General features: G+C 39.4%; 4 protein-coding genes and 1 long non-coding RNA gene across 5 annotated transcripts; 2 read left to right on the top strand and 3 right to left on the bottom strand.

Annotated features, from left to right (window-relative positions):
* Positions 1 to 247: 247 nt before the first annotated feature.
* Positions 248 to 1,348, bottom strand: LOC120290416. Its single transcript, XR_005548397.1, has 2 exons — positions 1,027 to 1,348; positions 248 to 777 (listed from the first exon to the last, which is right to left on the bottom strand). It is a non-coding gene; the product is annotated as an uncharacterized LOC120290416 (long non-coding RNA).
* A 7,429-nt stretch (positions 1,349 to 8,777) lies between these two features.
* LOC104418376 lies at positions 8,778 to 10,333 on the top strand. The gene is made up of 4 exons (XM_039307352.1): positions 8,778 to 9,153; positions 9,224 to 9,316; positions 9,462 to 9,616; positions 9,906 to 10,333. The coding sequence occupies exons 1-4, from the start codon at positions 8,970 to 8,972 to the stop codon at positions 10,020 to 10,022; spliced, it is 549 nt and encodes a 182-aa protein (XP_039163286.1). The 5' UTR covers positions 8,778 to 8,969; the 3' UTR covers positions 10,023 to 10,333.
* A 3,520-nt stretch (positions 10,334 to 13,853) lies between these two features.
* LOC104418367 (LIM domain-containing protein WLIM1) lies at positions 13,854 to 16,964 on the bottom strand. The gene is made up of 5 exons (XM_010029693.3): positions 16,580 to 16,964; positions 15,197 to 15,293; positions 15,069 to 15,103; positions 14,855 to 14,944; positions 13,854 to 14,399 (listed from the first exon to the last, which is right to left on the bottom strand). Exons 1-5 carry the CDS (start codon positions 16,718 to 16,720, stop codon positions 14,214 to 14,216), a joined length of 549 nt encoding a protein of 182 aa, XP_010027995.1. The 5' UTR covers positions 16,721 to 16,964; the 3' UTR covers positions 13,854 to 14,213.
* A 3,050-nt stretch (positions 16,965 to 20,014) lies between these two features.
* LOC104418357 (succinate dehydrogenase subunit 7A, mitochondrial) lies at positions 20,015 to 22,632 on the bottom strand. Its single transcript, XM_010029682.3, has 4 exons — positions 22,470 to 22,632; positions 22,214 to 22,285; positions 21,408 to 21,510; positions 20,015 to 20,326 (listed from the first exon to the last, which is right to left on the bottom strand). The coding sequence occupies exons 1-4, from the start codon at positions 22,527 to 22,529 to the stop codon at positions 20,244 to 20,246; spliced, it is 318 nt and encodes a 105-aa protein (XP_010027984.1). The 5' UTR covers positions 22,530 to 22,632; the 3' UTR covers positions 20,015 to 20,243.
* A 737-nt stretch (positions 22,633 to 23,369) lies between these two features.
* LOC104418348 (uncharacterized protein At5g50100, chloroplastic) lies at positions 23,370 to 26,924 on the top strand. The gene is given in 9 exon segments (XM_010029675.3): positions 23,370 to 23,682; positions 24,026 to 24,100; positions 24,103 to 24,158; positions 24,262 to 24,369; positions 24,840 to 24,896; positions 25,192 to 25,257; positions 25,366 to 25,426; positions 25,929 to 25,972; positions 26,586 to 26,924. Coding segments are annotated over 9 exon segments (819 nt in total). The 3' UTR covers positions 26,625 to 26,924.
* The last annotated feature ends 122 nt before the right edge of the window (positions 26,925 to 27,046 follow it).

The raw sequence follows: 27,046 nt of genomic DNA, 5'->3' as shown, positions 1-27,046 counted from the left end.
CGGTGTTAACCTCACTAAATCTGGATTCTAATTTAACTTGTCCGAACCCCAAAGTGCCCTGCATATTTCTCTCCAAAATTTAGACAAATCCATGGGTAATTTGCAAGTGTGCAGAGCTCCCAAACTACCGAAACCAACGAGAATTTTCAAAGAAAGAACGTGATCCATGGAAAGTAAATGCGAGGTCCCCCAGAATCATTCTATCTGCAGTTTTGGAGGGGAGAAAGAGAGAGAGAGAGAGAGAGAATGGGACCAAGAAAGTTGCGGTCATACCATTTAATTCCAATGAAAAGGAGAAGAAGTTGGATGCTGCCCACAAGGCTTTAAATACCAAAATCCAGGGACTCATAAACAACTAAAAAGTTGGACCTTTCCATGTATATTTATGTGGCTGTCCTGATACTCCACCAAAGCAAGCATACATCTAGCCCTAAACTATTAAATACAAGTAGCCCCCCCACCAATTGCAATTATCTTCTTTCTTCTGCAAACCACCAATTCAAACAAAGAGACGAGAAAAAACTGCCCAAATTCAAGGCGGGAGGGAGGAAGCCCGCGGTACCAAACAAGCGCTTCATGTGGCTGCAATTGCTTTGACATCAAGCCACAGCGTTCATATCAAGAAGAAAAAGTCTTACTCGTGCACGTAGAGAGTCTCAAGAAGAAAATTCAAGGTAAAAAAAAAAGAAACAGGGGAGGTTCCTTGTCAGGGCCAGCTTTTCTCTCACCGACATTGGAGAGTGCACAGGAACTGCACCAGGTGAATCGTTTAAGGATCTGCAAGAGTCAAAGCTGCATCATTTCATGGGTCACTACTGTTCTCCTCAAGAATCGAAACTCCAAGATAAGGAAAAGAAAAAACGAAACTTTAATCAAGAAAATCAAGAAAGCATCTCTTACTCCAATGTGGGCCTAAAATATACTAAATTGCATTGCTAATTACATAATAAAAACTTAGGCGACTATGCTAATGATGTTAGCTGGCGACTCCTTGAAAAGGGAGAAGAGAACAGGGCAGGAGCGTACGGATTCTCGAGAGGAGAGACCAGCTTCACGTGCGGGTTTGCGGTTGTTGGGCGGGGGGAAGTTCAAGATTCGAGAACGTGATGATTCTGCAGGCTGTGTGGAGTTCGAAAGATTTGTGAAACCCCAGAAGCAAAGAAGACGCAGAGTTTTCTGCACATTCCACCCCCACTCATCAAGTCTTGCAGATGGCAGAGGAGGTTTAGATCTACGTCGATTGTTGTGATGAACTTCCAGTAATCAAATCACTAAAAAGCAAAGAAAAAAAACTCAGTACCATCTTTACGTTTTCTTTGGACTTACGTGTATTTTGAAAATCGTGATATCTGAATTCAAGCTGACGGATGATGTGCGTGGCATTGTAAATTATAATTGGGCGTGCAAATTGGTCGTCACCTTGCGTGTTTCAGTAAGAGAACTCCTGTTAGGAGGCTTGATGCACGTGTAAGGGCTGAATTTTTTAATAAAAGTGATGAAAGATTGACATTTTTGTATTCTCGATTGTACAATTTAAATGTTGCCAGAAATGAACTCTTGAGGTCGGTATAAAAAGGTACTTATAAAGGCACCCTGCGAATACATTAGGTTTTGAAAAAATAAGGATATTTTGATATTCATCTTTCGAGATCGGGAGACGGAGAAATTGAGAATACTCGTGAACAAAAAATTGTTTTTTGTTCAAGAGTTGAGATACATTAACCTCGTATAAAAGTGACTTGAATTAATATCTTTTTTTTTTTTTAATTTTATGGAGATAAAGAAATGAGATTAAATATAAAATTTTATTCGAATAAAGAAATGACTTGGGATAATTTCAACCTGGAGAACCGAAAAAAAAAAAAAAAGGACGATCTTTTGGAAGTCTTCCGTGCAAGTGGAGATTTCAGATGATATGACAAACCTAGGAGTGGGCTTAATAATATGAAAGACTGACTTTGGGTTGAACGGAATGAGGGGCTGAAATTTAATGTATTCATATCTACAAAGTCAATATCACATTAAATTCGACCGATGAGTATAGCGACATGTGTCATTCATCGGGACCACTACTTTCACAATGATTATAATCCATTTTCTTCGTAGCAATATCGCTATTTTGACATACATTAGTATAGTCGTCCCATTAATGCCTGTTGATATTACGACCATTTTCGTGGCGGCTGCCACCACCACGACTATCTTCTTTCACCGCTATGCTATTCACAACACTAGTACCACTTCACCATCACCATGGTCATCATCGCTCGACCCCAATCCCATTTGCAATTTCCCCTATCACCATTAATGTCTTCATTAATACCATCGCATTTTGTTCCATGATCGATACACTCAACCGCTTATACGCCTTTTATACATGTTATCACTATTCCAACGACATGTCGAATAACTTAACCATGTCCCTATTAATTTAAGTTTCAAATAGTTACCGCAACTAATTAAATTGCATGCAGCTTGAAGTTATCAAATGCACTTAATGATACTAATTTTGTATTGATCAAATTACGAGGGTATTAGCGGGTCAATTTGGATCGGGCCACCATAACTTAAACCAAAACCCAGATATAAATGGACAATTTTTTTTTTAATGACCCAAATAGGAACACAAACCATATAAAATCTAAACCAAAATAAGTTGATTAGATTGAAGTCACACCATAATCATAACACAAGAGCTTAAATAATTTATAGGAGGATACCACCACCATTTTCATAGCAATCGCCGCCGCCACCGCGTGACTTCAAACTTTCCGTCACCACCAATGTCTCCACTACCACCATCACACTTGTTCCTCGACTAATTCACTCAACCACTTATACACTCCTTTATACATATGGCGACCGAATAGAATGATCACATCCTCCTTAACTTAAATTATAAATAACCCACTTAAGGTGACTAATTGAATTGCATGTAGCTAAAGTTATCGAATGTACTTAATGATATTTTGACTTAGATTACAGGTGTGTCTATGGTTGAGGTCTAGTCACGATGACAATCTTGACCCAAATCGGATTTAAAGAGATCATGTGTTTTTTGTCACCCGACTTGATACATGAACCGTTTGAAATCCGAATCAGACAAAGCTGATCAGATTGAAGATCGCACCATGATCGTGGAGCAAGAGCTTTGAGAGGTCAATGATTTTGCAGAACTTACAGAGAGGAGGCAGCAACGCTTTTACCAGCCCAAAAAAGAGTGGTGAGATCTCTCCGAAGGACAAAAATTCTGACAAGAGCAGAAGATAAGGCCCCACGAGAGATCGACCGGTGATCTGTATGTTTTGTCCCCAGATCGAACGACCCAGCGTGGGACCCTATCATGGTCCTTCACACACCAGAAAAAGGAAAAAAAAAAACGAAAAAAGACAGCCATAGAAAAGAATCATATGGTCCTCCCCTTTGGTCTCATTTAATGTCCAATTTGAATTTTGCCATTCGATGTCTCCATAAAAATCCTGTCCCCCTCACCTCTCTTTTCCAAAAAAAAGATAAAATAAAATAAAACTCGGAGGTCAAAAAACGGCAGAAATAGCGGAAATATAATAATTTTCTTTTCTTTCTTCTTCTTTTTCTAAAGTGGAAAGAGGAATATGCCGATGCGGGGCCCGCCGCCGACGTCACTAAGTTAAAAAATTAACAAAATGTAGGGCAAGATTTGTTGGGATATTTTATTAGTTTGTGATACACGGATTCTCAAATTGAAGTGAAACATGGGTTACATGTCAGCATCGCGATATATAAATTTTGTATAATGGTCGAAACGGGTCATATTGAGATAATATAAAGTAGGGAAGGACAAAAGAAGGGTCGATTCCATGCGTGCGCCCGCGCGCCTTTTAAGGTAAAACTTAACGTTGAAGGTCTTCCCCACGTCGACTTGGATCCGATTCAATATCTATCGCCTAGACCAAAAAGAAAGAAATAAATAAAACGTGGATCTAAATGTCTTATCGACAGGAGAAAAGAAAGAGGATCCGATGGGAATTGCTTCGATAGTAATTCACAATTAATTGAGATAAAAAAAATATAGCTATTTTAAATTGTAAAATTTTGAATAAATACTATAAAAAAATCTTAAATTGGTAACTTTGTGATAAATTTACCAAAAACTGATACGTTTATCATAAATTTACCATCCGTTAATTTTTATTAAGTTTTAGTGTCAAATTATTGAGTAAGATAGCATGTGTGTAATTGATGGGTATATTAATTTAAGGTTTTATCTTCCATTTGTCATAGGTATGTCAATTTGAAATTTTTTATGATATTAATCCAATTTATCTAAAACTAATAGAGGGTAAGATTTATTACAAACATACTAATTTGGAGTTTTTTGTGATCAAGAAATTAATTTGAAATACATTTGTTACAAATGTACCAATTCGAGATTTTTCATTGTATTAATCTTAATTTTTTTTCAAAAAACTAAACACGGGGGCATTTCTACTAATTCAATGAATAAAAAAAAGTAAAGATTCGTGTATGGTTTTTCGTAATTTTTTTTACGTTATGATAGTATTTTAAATATTATTATGGAATTCAAAAGAACCCTAAAAAAAATCTAAACAAACATACCAATTCCGTGATTTTTCTTTGAACAAACTATGATGGTGTCCAAAATGATTAAACATTACAACTTTTTTTTTTGTCTACCTTATTCTTCTAAAAGATTGTTATGCTTCTTTGTGGAAAATCAAACTCTCCACCTCTCCCTTCCCATGTGGGAAAAGTGGGCATAACTATGGGAAATGTAGGCATAACTTCAAAAGGGTAGTTTTGAACATAAGGTCATTCATGTATCATCTAGGCCCTCATCTTATATTTTTTTTATTTAGTTATGAAGAAGACACTACAGTGTTATGACTTTCATAGAAAACTCACTTGAATACCACAAATTTAAAAATGCCCACAAGAAAAAAAAAACTTTATTAAGCTATGTTATGCTAAATAAAGAACTAGAAAGAGGAGGACTCAATGATTATTCATCCATTCGATGCTTAATTGACATCCATAAAAAGTATCTAATGAGTCCTTCCAATTCTATGAATTTTTCTAGAATACTATTTTCTTGAATATTAGTCGTTTTATTCAACACCCCAATTTTGAAATCCCATCTTTTCGAAAACTATTCATGTATAAAATATAAATTATTTATTTTGATCTATTACCAAATATCAATCTAGGCTTCTTCGGTACCTCAAGTAGGGATCTCTCCTCAATAGGCATGGCATAACACTTACAATGAAATGTTTTTTTTTTCTTTTTAAGTTACTACATTCAAGTAAACACCGTTCAAAAGTCGTGATATACATAACATCCTTTATCTTTTATTTTTTTATTTTATTTTCAAGACACAAAAGATGCACAATGTGTACAATTCAGAACCAGTGGACTGTTGAATCCACCGTTTCCCTCCTTTACCTTACTGGTTTCAAGAAAAGAAAGAAAGAAAGCAAGCAAGGAAGGAAGGAAGTGGGGGAAAAGACAGCTTTTTTCTATTTTTGGGCAGGCTTCAAATTCACTGAATTCCCAAAATCCAAGAAAAGGGGCAAGGGGGGAAAAGGAAATTACTTTTGTGACTTTCTGCAGCGTGCGAGTAAACAGGCGAGAGAATATATTTAATTTTAGGAAACAACAAAAAACAAATAATTGTGGGCATTGGAAGAAAACTGGGTGCGTGGCAACCTTTCCCACCTTCATAAAATCCTTTTTTTATTATTATCATTGCTTTTCTGAAAAAGCCTTTTGGAATGTTGGAGATAACTAAGAATTCCACATGAAAAAGAAAAAAAAAAAAAAAGGCATGTCTTTCTTTTATTTTTTTAATTTAATTTTTTAAAAATTTTATGCGAGTGAGAGGAGTGAAGCCACCGCCACGCGCGACACCCACTTATGCTGTTGGACTTGGGACTTTGCCTGTGATGTAAGAAGTGGGGCCGTCCTCCCACCACGCGCCACGCATGCTCCTATGTTGCATTAACGAGATTCCCCCCCTCTCCAGTTATTTTCTAGATTTTAATTTATTTCGCAATCGATTAAATTTCGCTTTTTACATAAAATTGCGAAAACCCACCTTGAAGTTTCTACTTACATGTCAAAAATCAATCATTGCTTCTGAAAAAAAATCTCAAATTTATGTATATTTAAAAAATACACTAACTTTTATTCAATTACACCGTAATCTCTCTTAGCCTTTTGTTGTTGATGTTGTTGTTGCTCGAGATTGCCTCCATTCCCCGAACCCAACCACACACTTGTGTTAGGATTTGTAGGGTTTTTGGTTGATGAATGGAAGAAAATTGGCAATTTTTGAAAATAAATAGGGTTGTAAGTATGCCAATTAATAGGAAAGTAGAAAACTCAAGATGTAGATTGTAGAATTTTAAAAGTGGGGATGGTATATGATATGTGAGGGCAAATCTCATTAGACCTTTTTTGCAATTATCCCACCATTTAAATTATCTGATTAATTGCTTTTGATTGGAACTTAGTAAAATTTTGTAGACAATATATCTAAGGTGGTTATCTCATGAAAATCATGACTTCTGAAGAAGAAAAAATCATGTGTTTGTCATGCTAGCACTCTCTCCAATAATACATTGGATATTTGGTCAAAGCGCATCAACCTGAAGGAACTAAATTTGATGCTTCTTATGACTAGAATCAAAGTTCAATTATCTCAATTTAAAATCCATTAAAGTTTAGTGACCAATAGAACTTCACAAGACAAGCCCCCAATCAAGTCCAGTGACATGGTGGAATTTGTCCTTCTTTCCGGATTGGCTAATTTTTAAATATATTACTATAAATAATGAAAATGCAAATTAAAATTTTGAATTCAATTTTTTGCCTCCTCTATCAACTACTTAAAATACTTTCTCCATGCATCTTTAGCTCCAACCATTGTTGTTTTTACACATGCATATTTGCATTTCTGAGTTTTTGTACACCTTGAAAAATAATGGAGAAAAATTATGAAAAAGTTTATTACACTGAAGTTATCTTAAGGCCATTAGTCATTATCAAATGACGTAAGGCAATACGTGGAAACACAATTGCGATAAGGCCAAAAAAAAAAAAGAAGGGAAAAGAGCGGATAAAAAACTTTAAATAAATAAAAAAAAGAGGAAAATCAACGTACGCTTTGCAGTCTGCACAGTTCAACGTTCCCCATGTAAAACTTTAAAATCATAGTAGTGACGTATAAATTTTATGGTTGATAATTTATTTTACTGATTTATTAATTTTAATTTAACAGCCGTTAAGTGTTGCGTAACTCCTCATCCACGCGGCAGCCCCCACGGTCTTCTATGCAACCAGTGACCGACCCACCCCCAAGCCCGGCAAGTACAAATAAAATCGAATTTAAGTATTTAATAAGAGTGATTCAATTTTTTAAAAAATATATTTTATTTTTTTGCGAAATATACGAAATCTTAATGTTTTTACATATACTGAACCTTTTTTTGTTCAAAGGTAGATACTAAAGTTAGGTTTCATTCCCTAAAAAATGATTACTCTTGTTTAATCTCAATTTTGTCTCAAATTTCTTTGTTTGTCTCTTCGAAAAGTCCTATTACTCAAGCTCTAAAGCAAGCTGCTAGAGTAAAGAAAAATTTAAAACTTTCATTATAATCACAAATCTGCCCTAACGTCCAAAAGTTGCCACTAGTTCTTTAAAAATTATTAATACAGGAGCCAGTTGGAGGTTCATTATCAAGACCTACATATTCATCAACACCCTCACTTTCATGCGGAAATACAGTAGCCTCCCAATGTTGATAACTTCGAATAAATTGACATTGAGTATAAAATGCCAAGTATGTTAGGAATTATGGCGAAAGAGTTGGGATTAAATTTAAAGTCGACAAATTTTTTCTTCGAAAACGATAGTTTTTAAAGGTTTTTTTTTTTGTCTGGGGGTCATAGGCCCTAGTTTTTTTTTTTTTTTTTTATAGGCTGTAAAGTTGACACGCCATCATTTTCACATGTTAATCAAGATTAACATTTTTTCCATCATCCAATTGATCTTGTTTGACAACAATGGGGAGTGGTGGGAGGGGCAATAACTTCAACCAAGTCTCCACGCAAACGAGCCAAGAAAGTACTGAAGAGAGAGAGAGAGAGAGAGAGAGAGAGCGATGGTGCGTCATCCTGTGGTACTCTCTCTTTCTGCATTTATTCTCAAAGACGCCTCTTCATTGCGAAAGCGACTCAGGGTATGTCCTTGTTTCCAACAAGCCTAATTTCCCCCCTAGGAACTAGGGGTTATTACACACACACATATTTTTGGGGACCAAGGTAATTTATAACGAGCTCACATGAAAATTCAATTACCTTACCAATCACTTTGATCCTGTCGACGCTGACAGATTGATCTGATTACCGAGTATGCTTATGCTTCATAATTCGGGTCGTTACACTTAACATTTATTCGTACCTAAGAGACATATACTTTTTATGATAGTGCCGTGTAATTACTCGAGACACGTGTCAAGATGATGATGATGAGATCGAGAGAGAGGGTCATTAAAGACATGTTAAGCTTATCGAGAATGGGTTTTGCTCAATCGATTTATTAAATGACGTATCGGACCAAGAATGGGATCTGAATTAAGGGGGTCCGATCTAATACCATATACAGTTAAAATCAAGAGATTATGGTAAAATCTGGTGTTTCTCCAAATAAAAATACAAGGCCATTGACTTGCTTGCCATTTGAGAAAAAAGCAGGGGTGGGTGGTAGCTATAAAGAGCCTTCATATTGCTCTCACCACCGCCTTCCTTTCAGTTCTCTCCTTCCTTTTCTCTCGCCCCTGTTCTCGTTCCCCTGCTATTTTAGCACCTCCTCTGCTTCAAAGCTTTGAAGCCGCTCTCGCCTCGCTCGGCAAGGAGAAGGAAGAAGGAAGAAGCAGAGAGGAACACAGAGAGAGAGAGAGAGAGTGATGGGGAATTGCCAGGCCATCGATGCAGCGACCCTGGTGATCCAGCACCCATGTGGGAAGGTGGACAAGCTGTACTGGCCCGTCTGCGCCGGGGAGATCATGAAGATGAACCCCGGCCACTACGTGGCTCTCCTCATCTCCACCGCCGTGTGCCCCCGCCGCCGCAGCAGCAGCAGCAGCAGCCGCATGGCAGCAGCGCCGCTCACGCCAAGGAGAAATGCTCTGCCCCTGCCACTGCCGGCGGCGCGGGGCTGATAATAATTCCGTCCGCGTGACCCGCATTAAGCTCCTCCGGCCCACGGATACTCTTGCTCTTGGCCAAGTTTATAGGCTCATCACTGCCAAAGGTTCAAGTCGCTACCTTCTCGTACCAGTTCTGTTTTGGTTTCTGAAATTGAGTGCGCCTAGTTGATTTTATTTTTTCTCTCTGTGTGTGGCTTTAGCTGAATTGGTGCTGAGCGTTTGTATGTTTTCTGTTTTCCTGTTCTGCAGAGGTTATGAAGGTTTTATCGGCTAAGAAGCATGCAAAGATGAGGAAGGGCCAGCATGAGATCAGGGTGGAGCATGAAGAGAAGCTGTCCTCATCTGGGCTGGAGATAATAGCACCTAGAAGATCTGATTCCTCTGACACGAGGAAAGAACACCAGGTAGAAATCTAAAATAATAGAAAAAAACAATGTCATACCATTCTTCAGTACATACATCAACAAAATATTTAACGGAAGAAAAGAAGAAACTTTTTCCGATTCCTGTTCAAAGTTTTGTTTTTTTGTTCCTCCTCTGGCTGATAACTTCTGGGTACTAAGTTGTAAGTGACTTGCGAAATTCTGGTTGAAGAAAGCTTTGAGTGAGAGTACTACAACTCAAGAAAGTGTGAAAATTCGTTTTGTCCGTTCCTTTCTCTTGTCAATTGATCATCTTTTGATGTAATTTCAGGTGGCGAGACATGACAGACACAGGCAGAAGACAAGTACGGCGACAAGTAATTCAGCTGTCAACAAGCCAAGAACATGGCAACCCTCGTTAAAGAGCATCTCTGAGGCGGCAAGCTGAAGTTTTCTTCTGGATGTTTGACAGATATGATTGATGCGTCTTGTGGGTTCTGATAACTCTGCTATATGCACTCAACGAGTCTTTCTTCGAATAGTGGAAGTTCAAATGTTTCACAGAGAGGGGGGGAGAGAGAGTGTGTAAGAACTCATCTGGAAAGTGTTGATATTGGCCAAATCTTTGCTTGTATAGAGGGGAAAAAGAAACGAAGGAGAAAAAGAATTGAAGCAATCCCATGTAATCAATTTGCTGCTCTTCTTAATGAAATTTGGGCAGTATTACAATTGACCAAGATTGACTCAGAGCTTGGATGACATAATCTTCTGCTGTTCTGTACTTGTTCATTACTCTCCTCCTCAGGAGCCCTCTGATTTAAATTTTCTGATTCATGTCAGAAAGAGATTTTCTATTTTGGCCTTAACGCAAGAAATAATGCATAATTCTACTATCAGCCATCTCCACCACTTCCATGGATGAAATTTATTAAACATTTCTGAAGCTCCACTGCATAATATTTGATGCAGAGAATGCATCTCCAGCACTCCAACCGGGAAATAGCTTGTGAAAAAGAAGGCTGCAAATCTAACCCAACTTCGAGTTTGGATAATTATGCAACGGTACACGAAAACGAAAGCCAGTAAAATGCAAGAAGCAGAACGATAAGAGGTCAAATCGTCCATTAAAAGAGCATAGTCAATAGTCCTCTTTAATGCCTTCATTTGAACGAAACTTTGGAGTTTGAAAGACCACCTACACCGAGGCATCATGTCTATAGCTGTACCATGTTTTACCGTAACTTGGGTGAAAATGATGAAAACAGGGGAAGTGTTTCTGTCGGTTTCATTTATAATTTCCATTTCCAGATGGGGTTTGAGACCAATGGGCATCCAAAGTTTTCTTGAAAAAGCCAACCTGAGCATTTGAGATCGATCCCCTATGCCTTAACCCTAGGGAGAGAGAATAATAGTTATTATTTGCTGTCCCTTCTTTCATAGCTCCATAATTGAATTGAATATTACCCTCGCCTAATCCTATCGGGGACCATAGTTTCTTCAACTCCATCATGCTCTAAATCACCGAATGTGCAGGAATTTTGTTCTCTCTACAAGGGGAATTAGGTGAGCAATGTAATCTGAAGCACCAAACATGTCCCTTGAATAAAACAAAACCATGTTTTACAACTCTCACCGGGCTTGAAAGGGATGACGGGTCACGCTTTTTTCGCAGTTGTATCAAGTCATGCATTGCTTGAAACTTGCAAGCATGACTAGTGTGATGGTGCTGAAAAAAGGGGTTACTGGCTGGCTGTCCCTTTGTATCCTTCTAGCCTACAAGACTTACAAAAGTAAAAGTTGGAAGGCAGGGACAAAGGCTATTTGCGAGGGACAAAGTGCCTTTGTCACATGAGATATCACTCTCTCCCAAGCAGCATGATTAGGGTCAAATGTTCCATGGCCAACACAAGGAGGAAGAAATCATTTGACCACTCCATGCTTTTTGTGGGCATGAAAAGAGAGCGGCTACCTTAAAATATATTTTCTTTTAATCATGGTTCAAGCCCTTTTTTGACCTCAGGACAGCCATCGGATGGCTGCTAATTATATTTGGCATGCCAGTGGTGGCAGAAAAAATTTGCTTCCCACCAATTAAAAGACCTGTAATGCCCCATCTTTTTTTAAAGTATACTCATGGAAGGCAGACTAATTTTACTGAAGACTGAAAAAAGAATTCCTTTTTCCCTCTTTTTCGAAAGAAGAACATGGGTTAATTAGTTTCTTGCTTTTTCAAAGATATTTCTTTAAGGAGGCAAAAAAGAAAAAAAAAGAAAAAAAAAAAGAATCCTTCACTTCAGGGCCTTTTCAGTGAACAAAAAGGAATTATGGAGTTTATTAATGGAGGCTCTTGAATAGGCCAACCACAGCCAACTCACCTTACAAAAAACACTTGGGCAGAAAAGAAAATGAGAACTAAGAGCATCACAAAGCGTGGATCATAAAAAGAGTTCCAGATTCAGATATCTTGCTAAGTGGGCCTTTAACCGCTGGCGTTTTGCACCAACTTTTGTGTCATATATCCTGTAAAACTTTGTCTCCACTCTGAACAATCATTGAGAAAAACAAATCAGGGCTGATAAGTAGGGAAGGAAGCATATATACTTTGCTGTACTTTGATGGAGCTGGATGTGGTGTACATGTTCTCGCTTGTCAGGATCTCTCTCTCACATTATTATGGAGACAATTCCTAACGCTTTCCACAGAGCATTTCAATGACTCATGATTCTTGTTAGCTTTGAGTATGAAAACAAATTCGGTTTGAACTGACCCCTTCAAAAACTCGCTTCAGAGATCATCACTTTCATTGAAAGTAATTGCTTTCGCAACCAACTTGCCATCCTTGCATTAAAATTATGAAAGAATAACCAACCACCAAAAGTTATTGCAGCCCAGCAAATGGACTTTCAGATACAAAACAACCAGCTTTCCTTAAAAGTATTTGGCTTTGAGTTGTATAGCATTAACAAGAAATAACCTCCAAATTCCACATTCAAGATCACCAATTATCTTCTTTCGCCATTGCTATGTACAAGTAGAAACATTGAACGTGGGCGATTGAGACAGTTCAACACACAAAGACTCCTTTCTTATCACCAGCAATTAAAGACTGACGGATAGCAAGCTCCGATAAAGGAGGGAGGATCTATGTGAGACGTGCCTAAGGAGGGAGTTGATAGATTTATTCGAGCAAAAGAAGAATCAATGCCAAATTAGCAGTTGAAGGTGACATGGTGCCCTCAAAGGCGGGGAACTGATAGCGACGGAACAGCCAGAGATGGTACCGAGATGAAATGAAATGAATTTGGAGTGCAATGGAAGCCATGTGAGTGAGGGTGGAGAGCAATATGCATGGATTGGGTTGATGTTACTCTTCCTCCCCCGCGATTGCCCACCTATTGTCCTCTCATTGGTGCTCGAACTTATCTAATAGTGACTCACTCCAACTCTTTCCATGTCTCATTTCATAGGCAGGGAAGAAAAAGTTATTCCTATAGGCATAATTCAACGTGCTCTCGATTCTTTGACCAAAGTCGAGGGACAGAATCCAACAAGGAGAAGAACAGATTCCTTTTGGCTAGAGTTCGGGAAGGTGATTTTGAAAGATGGCAGTGGAGGGATGGGAGTGATCTATGCCAAGCAGCCGAGCTTGTGGGGCAACACAGCACCCACATTTCACTATCAACCTGACCTGCTTTTATGGGAGCTGAATTTTCTCTACATTTGACTGGAAGCTATTTGATTTTTTGTGGAGTGCAGAAATGTTTGGAATGGATTTATCACTAACAAACCATGTGTCATCTACCTTTTCTTCTATTAGGATGAAGGTAACATCAGTGAAACTACTTAATTGACGTGCCCTTTTTCGTTTTTCCTTCACTACCATCAATCAATCCCAGTATGGTAACTGAATTTGCTGCTTAATCCTGCCTGGGTATCGTCGATTATCCTAGACAATCCAAGTCATTCTTAATGACATTTGTTTTATGCACCGTTGCTGGAGATTAGCCATCCAAGTCCGCGTATGGCTGCATATGCATTCAAATTTTTCTAGCTGATATATGGTTTAACACATGCAATGGGCATTATCAATGCATAGCATAAGAATGAAACAAAGGAAGAGGTTGCTAACAGATCTATGGGAGGGACAAGAAGCGAGAAGGTATCGACAAAGTCGATTAATAGTGGGAAAGTAGGAGTCTAATTTTCCAAATGCTTGAAAAGTAGTACATCAGAGCGAATGAAAGGGAGTTTGCAAAATAAAGGGAAAGACTCAAACGGATGGAGAAGATCGGAAAATAGAAACAAGAAATAGACAACCATCTTGAGTACAAGGATATGTCTCCGTTCTTTCCAATTTCCACGTAAAACCCACAAGAACAAAATCACACGAAAATTTGTTTTACCATGTTCACTCGAGAAACTGAGCAGCAAGTCTCTAGTGGTTAGCCATTCAGATTGCACGCTTAAAATGTAAAACAAACTTAGTTGTCTCCATAAAATAGAAAATCAACACTTAACTTTTTTTATGCCTTAGAACCGAATCCGCATCTTGCTGATAATCCATGGTTTTTGTCAAAGGAGACCGATAACTGCATTGACTGGACTGTCAAAGTATGACTACTCTGCCCCTAAATACTCTTTAGGCTGTTGTTTCTTCATGGCTGTCGAGCTGACTGAAGTTTCCTTTCTCCTTGAATAGCTGATTGTGGTGGTGCCTGCAGTAGAGACGGTGCTCGTGGGCTACATAGTTCGATGGACTGATTACGCAACCGCCGTGAGTACACCTGAAGCATGCTTTGTGATATGACGTGCCATCAACAGCCACCTGGTGAAGCAGCAGTCAGTTCATGAGCACTACTGAGGTTGATAAACTATTAGGTTAAACTCAGTGTTTGTGGACACACGAAGAGAGAGAGAGAGATAACTACTTACTAATAACATCTAGATTAGTTTATCTTATCATATGATGAACTTGACTCCGATTCCAAATTAAATTTACACTAGATATGACAAAATAGATGCATGCGCCCACACACAAGTGCTACATCAAAAAGCAGTATCAGATTAGTAAAGTAAATAGTTTAGGAACATCGACAGATTCATGCTACATCAGATTAGTTCAGTAAGGATTATAGTTGAGTAGGCCTTGCCGATCTTTTCAAAAACAAGAGGAATATTGACGTTACGAGGCGCAAAGACTTGGCATGGCATAGATTGAAATTACAATGACAAAGGTTAAATTGGCAGGAAGAGCTCCCCATAGATTTCTCCTAGATTTACCTTTTCGATGGGATAAACAGTCTTCTTGCAAGCAACACACTTGTCCTGAGTTCCGGCAAACATACTCGAGACTTTGGCATTACTTTGGCCCTGCACAAGTCCAGACGTTATTGGAAGCAACTTGTGGTGATACCACTGACATATAAATGGGACTAATATTCCAGAAACATCGTGAACAAAGAAAGTAAGTGGAAGATTGAAGCTTGAGGGGTACCTGCTCAGAAGATCTATTGACAGTTTTTGGAGTGCCTATGGAAGAACAATTTGTCTGTAAGCATAAACGGGGCTAGAGCAGCAGACATACGTGAATAGAAGGGAATAGAAGCCATCTTTGCAGATTACCTTCAAAACTTTTATCCAAGCTCCCAGTCATCTTAAAGAGCTGATTGAAATGTGGCTTGCAATATAGAACACCCTCAAAGGAGCAATAGTTACTCAACTGCAGAATGCAGAAGCATAAGAGAGTTATAGAGATGTATCGCCAGCAACAAAATGCTTCATGGGAGACAAATTACAGACAATATCTTACAAACAGGACAATAATTCTCGTACTGAAACTACAATTATCCGTATATGAAGACCCTAAACAATAATACTAGGCAAAGGGATCAACTTCTAGTACCATGCATGCACTAGCAAAGACTGAACATGTCAAACCCATATGATAGATTAAATCATTTGAAAGAGTCTCATTATCATGTGAAGGGTGGACAAGCAAGACCGTCTTTTCCATCATAATTAATAGACATGAAAACTTCAACTCAAAGAGGTTGCCTGAGTACTCCACTACTTACCTAGAATGTATCAGGACAGAGGGACTGCCGCACTCAATTTGGATTAATTAGGTACTTGAAGAGCATTGAGACCTCATTGCCAACCCCTCCAAAGGAAGGAAAAACACAGAAGAAAGGGTACAGCGTTGAATCGTCTCCCTCTCACTCTCACTCCTGGTGTCCTTGATCCAGGTGACACCAGACTAAAACCTCTCTCTTAAATCCTCAATCTTCATAAGGGAGATCAGATTAAATATCATAATCTATAGCTGATAGATTCTGCTTTTCATCACTTAGTTGTTTCTGGCGAATTGATTTAGCTTCAGAGCGGCAGGCAGCATCATTAGTAGTCACGGATGATGCAAAAATCAACCCATTATAATGCCTTCTCGTCTAATATGCCGTCCCCAATTTTAAAGACTACCCACATGACGTATCCAGATTCGATCAAAAGAACCTATCCGGTTTTGACTAGCCCTGAAAAAAGATACCTTCCACCTTCCATCCAAGTAGCGACAGCCGGCTAGAGTACTTTCAATTTTTTTTTTAAGGTGCTGTAGATGGAGAACAAGGTAGTCATGCATATGGACAAGCAAGACTTCTAAGAACCAAGAAATGCCACTAAGGAATTAGCCATGGATGATGTTCAACATAACTTCCATGTATTAAATAACCATGAAAAAACGAGCATTTACAACGCCAAAGACTAGATTAAGCAGATCCACACAAGCGTATCGATGGAATAGAATGAACAAGGGAGAAGAAGAAAAGATCGACCCAGAATGACCATCAACATAAAAAAGCCAGCTTGTAAATTCGCAAACCATGCCTTGCACAAGAAACAGCTTTCCAGCAATGAAAGAACTTCATATTCCCAAACAAGAGCATCCATGAACAGCGTAACACTACAAAAGCAATAAAACCAGAGAGAGAGAGAGAGAGAGAGGGAGACCTTCAGAGTGCCCTTGCAATGGTGGCATCTGAAGCAGGCCTTGTGGAAGACCTTGTTGTCAGCAGTGAGCTGATCTACTAGATACACGGTCTTGTCACAGGCCTTGCACTTCTGCTGCGTCCCTGCAAAGGCCGTCGCCATCTCCGATCACTACTCTCACAGGCTCTCTCCTCTCTGAACGAAGTGAATTCTCAATACAAAACCAAAAAGGCTATCAAGAAACCAGATAAGACCCTTTTCTTGGTGACTTCCAGTCCTTCTCTATCTATCTAGACTCAGAAGAACACCAGTGGCATCGACAAACAAGCCACGGGTCATCGTTTGTTTTAGACTTTCGGACACAACAAAAGCAAAAAGAAAAAGATAAATGATGTCGTTCTTGATATATTTTGGTTGTCTAACTAGTGGACATTAAAGTAACTTCAAGTGGGGAAGATCAAATGCAGATGATATGATTAGTGGACTGAAATTTACGGAAATGCCTTCGTTCGACCGACTTACATTGATCCCCGTCATAATTCCGCTGTAATCACATGTATCTTACTACAACTTTGATGTAAACTGATAACACAGAAATTTAAGGAAAATTTATCATTAGCGGGTGGATTTTGTTAGCATTTTCATTTGATGATCGGGACGCCTCCAAAGATCTAATTCCCAAGGAACCTGAGAGTGCCAATGCCGTCGGGCCAACCTTTGTCTCATCTACACGCGCAAAAAAAATCGAACTTGTCAAATTTCAAAGTTCCATTGGAATGCTTAATGAATGATCAAATAAATGAGACATTGCAATCCTCAATGGGTCGGTCGTCCCTCCTGGTATGCAGCATCGATATTTTGAACCTCGAATATTATTTTCTTGTAATTGTTTTAAGGGAATTCCTTAGCAAAGTCATGTCAGAAACCAATGGATATAGGCTTAATTGGCCGGATTATAGTACATGACACTTGAAAAAAAGTTGGGAAGTGGAGAGGAGAAGGGCGGTGATTCGGAGCAGATTACGTTGTTCTGTCTGCAAGTGATTCTCTCTGTCTTGGGGTCTTTGTTCTCGTGCTTTTCCCTTGTTGGCTGTATTATTCCCTTCTCTGGACAGCTAATACTTGGAGTGCATGCACGACGCGCTGCTCGCTTCCCCACTCCTAATCATTCTACCTGCCATTTCAAACAATGGAAAGAGAAGCTCGTGAAACATTGACAGCAGCTCTTGTTGAAATGACCAAAATTTTCAAAAGTTCGTCCTCTCTTGATTAGTGTTTTGGAAGTACTCGTTAACGTGATTTGCATATTTAGGGGAAATAATGCAAACAGTCTCCAAAGTCTGACACGTTGTGCATTTGCAATGTCGTCTTTGGATTTTGGTTTTGTTCAATATAGTTCTTGAATTATTCCAAAATGTTTAATCTAGTCACTAAACTTTTGATTTGTCCAATCTAGTGCCTTGACTTTCCATAACAAAATCAATCAGCCATTCGATACTATTTACAAAGGGAAAAATACCAAAACAGTCATAAACATTTTGTATTGGTACTAAATCAATCCTAAAATTTTCAATTAAACCAATTTAGTCCTAAAAATTTCATATTAATACCAATTCAGTTCATATGGCTAATTTAAGCCGGAAATTGCTAATGTAGCCGCCGGCGGTCTTATATGACGCACCTATATAATTTTTATATTTTTCAGATTTTTTAAATTATTTTTTCCTTTTTTTCTTTTTCTTTTGTTTTCTCCTTAGCCCTTGGCCGGCGAGGTCGCTTGGCCGCGACCATCGCCGACCATAGGCTAGTCAGGGCAAGGGGTCCTGCGCCCTCGGCGGCCAATGGGTGAGGGCTGGCGGGCCGCCACACCCTCATCAACCACAGGCGAGGGCGCGGCGGCGCTCACCTAGATCCAGGCTAGGGCACGACGCCCTCGCTTGTGGCCGATGAGGGCGCGGGGCCCCCTCACCTCGACCAACCCGTGGCCGGGCGATGGTCGCCGGTCGGCAACCTCGCTTGGCCAAGGGCTAAGGAGAAAATAAAAGGAAAAAAAAAAAGGAGAAAAAAGGGAAAAAGAAAAAATAATTTAAAAAGAAAAAATATAAAGAATTATAAAATTTGTCCATGAAAAGAAAAGACATCGAAAAATTAGTTGGATGGACTGAATTGGTACAAATATGAAAAAGTTTAGGACTATTTTTGGTACTTTTCCCATTTACAAGTTTTCATAATTACACTATTACCTAAACTTTAAAATGTTTTTTTTTTTTTAAATTTCAATTAATTTCTAAAACAACAAAAAAGATGCTCTCTTTTTTATTACATTGTCACATTTTTGGTCTTTATAAATATTACTATAGTTTCATTTAAGTATATTATTAACCCAATCTCCATAATAGTAAAAGGTCGACCTCCTTTATTATAAAAGTAAGTGTTTTTTTTGTTAATTTAGGAAATGAATTGAAACGAAAGGACATAAGAATTTTTGACTTATCTTTGAAAAGTCCAGAGATTAGGTTCAAAATTCATATTGAACGAATTAAAAAGCCAAAGATAACATGTCAAGATTTAGGAATAATTCGTGGCACTTTTCCCCATATCGATGATTTGTCTGTGCCAAAGTTCGGTGGGACCCAAATTGAAGGGATAAAGCTTCTTTTGAGATATGGTTGGTGAAATGGGTCGCACTCGCAGGACAAATGAATCACTCTTTTGAACTAGACAGCTCTCCATCGCCCATTGTTTTTCTCTAATTGGGGTGAGGGCCCTCACGGAACGGAATCTGACTTTATGTCTTTTCTTCGTCGTTGCCCCTTTCCCTTTTCTTCCTCACCATGACCCGATGGAAAAGAAAGATGAACTTTCCTTAGCGCCCATGCGCCTGCACACACTCTTCTTCAGTACTGATGAAACTCGACACTCAACACCCGACACGATCTCGACAATTTCCGGCTACTTGAGGCAATCAGGTGAAACATCAGACATGGCGCCGTTCTCTTCCCCTGTTTCACAACAGTCGATGATAGAGGGAACCACAGAGATCGGGGGCGGAAGGGAGACATAGTAGAATGTGCCCTGAAAAGACGTTCTGCAAAACCGGTTCATGAGAAACCAACCTGTTCAGATGATCCCCGCATAACCAAAGAAACTACATGTTTTCGGTCCACCTTCGAACAAAGATGCAAATATGTTGATGCTTGCATCAGCCTGCTCACACAATGCAATAGCGGTTTCTTTATTGAAGGACGAAAGTTTCCACGTTAGATAAGAGTGTCAGGGACGAGGTAAATTGCTCCTAGGAGTGCAACGACACAAGGACAAGAGGTAAATTACTCCTAGGAGTGCACCGACTCGAGGAATAAGGCAAGTGCAGTAGGTAATTTTCCTCTTGCTTCTCGCTACGCAACCCTCACTAAAATCACCTTAATCCAAAGAGAAACAAAGGAAACACAGTCATGTACCAATTGTGCACTCTCTCCATTTGCCATCCGAAGAGTTTCTTATCTTGCAAATCAAGCAAAGTTGGGCAATCTAACCTTTAACGACAGAAGAAATGTGCTCCATCCAATAAAACGAGATATGGATATTTGAGATACAAAACTACAAATTGAGGAGCATTTCTGTCCTGCTTATTGGCCACTGTTCTCCCAAACTAAGGCTAAACAAACATACAAGGAACACTTGACTAAGCACTTTCACCAGAGGCACTCCCCTGTTTTCGAGCTTCTTCTCGCATCACCGCTTTCACATAGATCTCATAGCAACATCCTGAAACATTATGCAGCATGAAATGCATCAGAGCTGTAACATTACACGGAAAATAGAACTCTATTTCCACACAATATGGCGCATTGTCCAATGACGATGGTAGTCTGCATATGTTCTAATTTCCATTTAAAATAATGCCAAAATTGAGCTCGATATCAGTAGCATTTTAACACTAGAAAATGCATCACGATGAAAAACTAAAGTAAAACCAAATTGCAAAACAAGAAACTTTATCATTTTAAGTTGGAACACAAAGATATGAAATGTGGCAATGAGCAAGGAAACAAACTTAGAGTAATACCTCACACATTGACTTATCAATTGTAGCACGTTTCAAGAAAAAGAATGATTTGAGAGAGTTTTAATCAGAGACCCGGATTTGGGGTAAGCAAAGCTTTCAAAAGGAAGGGATTACAAATATGTGATCAATTGTCCACATCTTCAACCCCCAATAACTAAACCGGTTGCCCAGTCTCAGAGGCATTGTTACGATTCTAGGGACTTTGTGTCAAACTACTCAAGAAAACATAAGTACCATGGTAGAACCATTGTTGTCAGCCTTTTTGAGTATGTTATTTAATAGACAATCAAAGCACAATAATCATAAGCTTCATCTAAGTACTGGCTCAGCATGATTGCCCTAAAAAGGTGCAAATCAGTGGTGATGCTGCAAAAAGGTCTCGGACAAATTTGCATTAACACATGCTAATATCGGTGAAGTTGCAAAGTATTAGTCTGTACGATGGAACTCATAGAAGACCATCCAAGTACAACCTTAGTCAACATGCAACAAAAGCAAAGTAAGCAGTTTTTTGAGGAAATTATTGAAGTGGAAAGATAGAAAAGTACTCCACCAGAGAGTACTACTACCATTATGAGATGCTTGTGCTAAGAAGCATTTTCTAACAAAACAAGATTACAGCAAGGTTCCCTCTTTGAAAAGCAAAGACAATTTAGGAATCAGTTAAAAAGTCCAATTATCCCAACTTTCCAAACATAATAATATAAAACATTAAGATCAAGCATGGATAACAATATTGAGAAGATTGTTCAATCCACATCATAGTAACTAAAAGCATACCAGCAATGACAACAATCGTGAGGACATCTCCAATTCTTTTCAACTGCTTGACACCCTTCTTATGCGACTTGAAACGGCTTAGAATTGGATCTGGTGCCAGAAGCTGCAATTTGCAGTCGGACAAATTACATAAGTCCATAATCAAAAAGCCAAAAAGAATCATAATCAAGCACACGCTCTAAGCCAGTTGACAGGAAAAAGGGTACATATCATAGAACAGATCAATCCGCTGGAAAGTATTAAGTAAATTTTCAAATCTAAATCATCCTCATTGCAATGCATCTATCTACCCTCAGACTGACACCAGGAATGTGGTTTGAGACAGGATACAAAGATAAAAGAATCTCAAAGCTATTCGAATCCTACAGCACAAAAAGCACCCCATAAAACCTGAGAACAGAACCACGGCCTGCATGAATGCGAACAGTCTCAGCAATTCATTCATTCATCGGACCGAGTAAAACTAACCAAAGCCTTCCACCAAAACTCTGCAAGACCAATTAACCAATCCGAGCTAACCTAAAAAACAACAGCAATCATCTAATCCGAGGTACTTATCTCGCCATGAGATTTTGTACGATCACTGCCGACTATCTAAAAGCTGTTTAATATTTAATCACCCTAACACTTCCACTCACGCTTAGTCTGGTCTTTCGCCTAGCGCAATCCGCCCTTCACGAATCTCGCGCGTTGACATCCGAACACGGATTTACTCCGAGAAATCAGACCGAAACGCACGCTCGGAAAAGCCACGGAAAGAGAGCAGCAGCAGCAACGACAACAAACGGGGGAAGAGAGAATCTCACCGCTTTCTCGCGAGCCCCCGGCTCGACGTGGAATCCGCGGCGCGGCGGCAGCGGGATCGCGCCCTCCGTCCTCTGAACCGGCGGCGGCACGCGTTCGGAATCGAGAAGAAGCAAAAAAAAGAAAAGAAAAAAAACCACAAAAGAGTGAGCGGAGAATCGAGCGACGTTAGATACGACGCGCCGGCGAGAACCGAGGCGCCGATCGGAGCGACGGGGAAGGACCGGAAAATGACAAAAGGAGCTTGATCGGAGGTACCTGAGGATGAGATCGGACATGAGAGAGGACGGCGCCGGTCCGGTTGAGCAGGAACGCCATGGAAGCTCAGCGCCGCGAGCTCAGTCGAATGGAGGAGAGAAGAGAGAGAGAGAGAGAGAGGGAGAGAGAGAGTCGTGCTGCGACGAGTAACCGAGTCGAAGCCGTGCGCTTTTCCAAAGGTGCCCTCGCGCTCCCGCTCTATTACCGACTTTGCCTCCGCACGGCGTCGTTTTTCCAATAGTAAGAGTGTGCAAAAAAATTGAGAACCGTTCAAACCGCCCGAAATTTGACTAAACTGAATTGGAACCAACGGTTCTCAAAGGAATCGATTCAGCTCTTGGTTCTAATAATCGAAATTGATGGATACCAATCTAGTTTTCATATTCAAGGTATGGAACTGTCCACCCATTCACCCGGGTTGGATCGGTAATATATAAATATGTAAATTAAGTTTTTAAGAAAAAAATTCAATAAAAATTAAGAAAGATGAAAATCCTAAAATTTCCATTCTAGATATTAATATTTATTATTTTACTAATCTTACACTTAAGAATAGAGAACTTCTTTGTCATTTTGTCTTACTTTAGCTTGCTAAAAAATAGTACACTGAATGTGTAAAGTTTGGTGAAACTAATTTCATAAGTCCACCAAAAAATCGGATTAGATTTGAGAAAGTGAAGCTTAGTGAGATCGATTCCATAAACTCACCTAGGAACGGCCTAAATTCACATTGGATTTTCAAGTGAATTCATGAAGTTAAAACCCACCATTGGATTTTCGAGTGAATTCATGAAATTAATGAATGGATTCTTTAATAGATGATTTCCAATTCTAGGTGAGAACCTCCCATCCGACCATGTTAACCCCTATTTGCCAACGGAGAAGAAACGTGGCTGCAAAATGCGGGTGAAGCGGAGATCGCCACGCATGCCAGGGGCGGCTATACGAGGAAAGACCGTCTCTCGCTTCTGCCCGAAATCTTGGCTTTCTTTGCGCCACGATCGCGATTCCACGAACTGGAATTTTTGTCGATCCGACGACAACCTCTCGTCCGCCGCCGTCGAAAAGGGACCGAGAAGAATGGCCTTGAGAGTAGCCGCGGCCGCGTGCATTGGGAGGCACAAGAACGCTCCTTTGAGCTTGGTTTCGGTACCCAATCGCCTGCTCCGAAGATCCCCGCCGGGATTCGGTTCGCCTCTGCAACACCAAGCTGGTGAGCTCTGGATTCTCTCTCTCTCTCTCTGTTGTATGGTTAGCCTGTGACGTGCAGCTCTATCGCATGCTGTTCTGGTTTTGTTTTTCTGTTTGGGTTTACGTCTTCGAGTTCTGGGTTGGTTCTTGATTTGCATCTTGTCATGTTTTATGGGTACGTGCTGCTTGGCTGACAATATGCTGTTCTGGCTTTGTTTTCTGTGTTGGTTGATTCCTTCAAGTTCTGGGTCTTCTGGGTCGGTTCTTGATTTGCAATTTGTCGTATTTTATGCGTACGTGCTGATTGGATGAAGACTGGAGAGGATGAGCTTTCTGAGTTTTAATCCCTGTTTTGCTGTTTTCAGGAAGATCCGTTCGAGCAATTCAAGGAGCTACTGCAGAGCCGGTTGCTCCCAAGAAAGAAGATGAACGGCAGTCGCCCAGGATTGGAAGATCAAAATGCTCTATGACGGGGATTGCCCACTTTGCATGCGCGAGGTCTTTATCGGATGATATCATCAGGGATGTTTTGTTTGTGACAGGGAAGCTATAGGTTGAGTTGTTCTTCTAATTTTCGGTGGTTGTTTTCTGTGTCTTACAGGTTGACATGCTGAGAGAGAGGAATAAGCAGTATGGTACAATAAAGTTTGTTGACATTGGCTCGGCTGAATATTTGCCGGAGGAAAACCAGGGCCTTGATTACAAAACGGTATCAGACTGAACTATGCTATTCGGGCCTTCACTCTTATATCTTCCCTGCGTCATTATGGGAAAAAAATAAAACTTTTGCATGGTATTTTAGACGCCCAAATTGAGTGGCTACTCAATAATGCGCAGAAATTAGCTGACTAATAATTTCCTGCTTCTGCCATTTCCCAGCCATTTGATAGCATAAGAGATCGAGGTTCTAGCAATCTTCTTTCTGCATTCTCTGTGTATTGAGAGACTATAAAAGGATTTTCACGGTATTTGTTGCTCATGAAAGTTCCATCTTAAATTAGTTATGGGCCTATGCCACTGAGTTGCTTGTTGAATTGAAAAATTCAAATTTCATAAAGTCATTCATCTTGAAACCATCGCGGCTTTTGAAGGAGAAAAGAGATAATGTAATATTTGAAAATTGACTTGCTATTCAACTTTCAGCACTGAATTATCAAGATTTGCTTCCTTTTTCTTCAGGTTATGGGGAGGATCCATGCAATTCTTTCAGATGGAACTGTTGTGACTGATGTGGAAGTATGATCCTCTCAGAATCTTCATGCTAAGTCGCAGTTGTCAAGTATTTGTTATATTAAATTGTTTTGGCTTCTCATGAGTTGATAGTTATCTATCCTCACAAAGAGAACATGTACATACTAAAAAACCGCAGTTAATTATAATTTAATTGCAAAAGTAAAAGAAGGAAAAGACTGCAATAATAAGCCAATGTTTAGTGAAGGGCTTTTCATGTCATTGGACCTCTTCTTATAGGCATACAGTCTTTCAGCATAGACATATATGCCTTTTTCAGTGATTTCTGCCACTTTTGCAGGCATTTAGAAGACTTTATGAACAAGTTGGTCTTGGATGGATTTATGCCATTACCAAGTATGAACCGGTAAGTTCTCTTCAGTTTGCCCATCATGTATTTCCAAAAGTTATACTAAGTTGATATGCTGCAAAACTCTGCATTTCTGTGCTTAATTTACGTGCTTTCTTTTCATAGATCGCGACCATAGCTGATGCAGTTTATAAAGTTTGGGCTAAATATCGTCTGCAAGTTACCGGTAAGTTCTCTTTTAAATAAATTGTCAAAACTCCACATGTCCTAAGAACAATTTGGACTTTTAAATGACTTTGTCTCGTACCAAAATAGTCAGGTAGTTGCTCATTCATGTATAATCAACCTCATTGCTGGTCTTTCTTTGATGTAACTGATTTGCTGCAACTAAAAGTAACATGCCTGAGAAGTAAAAGTTTTCTGCAGTCCAACAGCTTATATCTACTGTGTGATTATCCCATTTTGCACTTCATTTTGATCTACAGAAAGTTTCCTGTTTGGTTAAACATGCAATCATGCTTTCTTGTAATTTTCTGTGACGTAAGGTTACGTTAGCAGTAAGGACTATGCTTTCCTTCATCTAATTCTGGTGTCAGCGGCCGCTAGTATGTTGCCTGCAAAGCTTCTGCCTTTGCCCTATGCACTTTGCTTCAGATTGGTATAGTCAATTCAATGGAAAATATGATAACGCTTGGGTCTAGTGATTCATGGACCTGTGTTTTTGTCAGGGCGTCCACCGTTAGAAGAAATACTGGAAGCACGAAAGAGAAAGGTAGGACCCCTATGGTGATGTGGACTCTCTCTCTCTCTCTCTCTCTTGTTGTGTTTGAGTGCTGGTGAAATTCACATGCAAAGATATCTTTTGGTCATTTTTGACCCACGCCTCTAAAACTCTGGTAAGTACTGCGTGCTGTACTGATTAAATCACCCTTTTGGTTGTTATGATTAAAATTCTTATCATTTCATTTCTTGAATTTGGACTTTTGACTCTTGATTACCTCTTCGTCTTTAAAGACGTTCACCATTTGGGTTAATTCGTTACTAGCAGGGGAGCATCACCCATCTCTGACATAGTAGCACCTACTCACTGAGAGCCTCAAATGATGGGACATTGTTTTGGGGTATCTAGCATTTATGTCTATTTATAGAAAAGCTCCCAGTTGTTTGAGCTTGTTTTCTGCTGAACCTAAGTAGACAGTATGAGCAATGGTTCATCGTACTAAAGATTGCGGATTGAAACTGAAATTCATGGTATGTTAGTGACATGTAGTCATTCTTTAGGCGTCAAAAAAGAAATCTTGTGACCATACTCAAGCGATTCTAGTGCAGCTTTCTGAAGTAAGTGGATCCTGATCGGTATGCTTGGTTATTTGATACCTTTGCAGGGTGAAATGTGTAATGATGGCGACAAATGTAAGATGTGAACCTTTGGCGAAGGTTAAGTTTCTTATACTGGGGAGAGGAGCTCCATTCGTTGCTTTTGTAATGAAATTCTGTTTCCTGAAATCGCCTTTGTATATTGACGTGCATTGAATAGCCCAATTATAGGAAGATTACATTGTCCCCTTTTGTAATACGAAAATCTCTGGTCTGTGGAAGTGATAACCGACCATGAGTAAATGGCTCCATGAAATGCCATCTCCAATCTTGTGCACAGCATAGTTTGTTTAGATTGTTCTCTTTGACAAGTACCATTTAGATGTTTGCACAAAGACTTGAACTTACCTAGCACATTCTTCTTCTTTTTTCTTCTTTTCGCCAAGAAACTTGCCTTGGTTTCCCCTGCATCGATGATTAGTGTAGAATTTCCTATCTCAATAGGCAGGAATCGTAGTCGCTTACTATT

The sequence above is a fragment of the Eucalyptus grandis genome, chromosome 2 (genome assembly GCF_016545825.1).
Source record: "Eucalyptus grandis isolate ANBG69807.140 chromosome 2, ASM1654582v1, whole genome shotgun sequence".
Lineage (NCBI taxonomy): Eukaryota > Viridiplantae > Streptophyta > Magnoliopsida > Myrtales > Myrtaceae > Eucalyptus > Eucalyptus grandis.
The sequence above is the reverse complement of the archived record's forward strand: the minus strand, read 5'-3'. Positions and strand labels throughout refer to the sequence as shown.

Excerpts from the sequence above, each read along its gene's own strand:
- LOC104418376 (XM_039307352.1), top strand. The coding sequence starts at position 8,970 with ATGGGGAATTGCCAGGCCATCGATGCAGCGACCCTGGTGATCCAGCAC. Across the intron at positions 9,154-9,223 it reads CAGCAGCAGCAGCAGCAGCC|ATAATAATTCCGTCCGCGTG; the intron begins GCATGGCAGCAG and ends GGCGCGGGGCTG. Across the intron at positions 9,317-9,461 it reads TAGGCTCATCACTGCCAAAG|AGGTTATGAAGGTTTTATCG; the intron begins GTTCAAGTCGCT and ends CCTGTTCTGCAG.
- LOC104418367 (XM_010029693.3), bottom strand. The coding sequence starts at position 16,720 with ATGGCGACGGCCTTTGCAGGGACGCAGCAGAAGTGCAAGGCCTGTGAC. Across the intron at positions 15,104-15,196 it reads CTTGGATAAAAGTTTTGAAG|GCACTCCAAAAACTGTCAAT; the intron begins GTAATCTGCAAA and ends GTTCTTCCATAG. Across the intron at positions 14,945-15,068 it reads TCAATAGATCTTCTGAGCAG|GGCCAAAGTAATGCCAAAGT; the intron begins GTACCCCTCAAG and ends GGACTTGTGCAG.
- LOC104418357 (XM_010029682.3), bottom strand. The coding sequence starts at position 22,529 with ATGGCGTTCCTGCTCAACCGGACCGGCGCCGTCCTCTCTCATGTCCGA. Across the intron at positions 22,286-22,469 it reads ATGTCCGATCTCATCCTCAG|AGGACGGAGGGCGCGATCCC; the intron begins GTACCTCCGATC and ends CCGCCGGTTCAG. Across the intron at positions 20,327-21,407 it reads CACGATTGTTGTCATTGCTG|GATGTTGCTATGAGATCTAT; the intron begins GTATGCTTTTAG and ends ATAATGTTTCAG.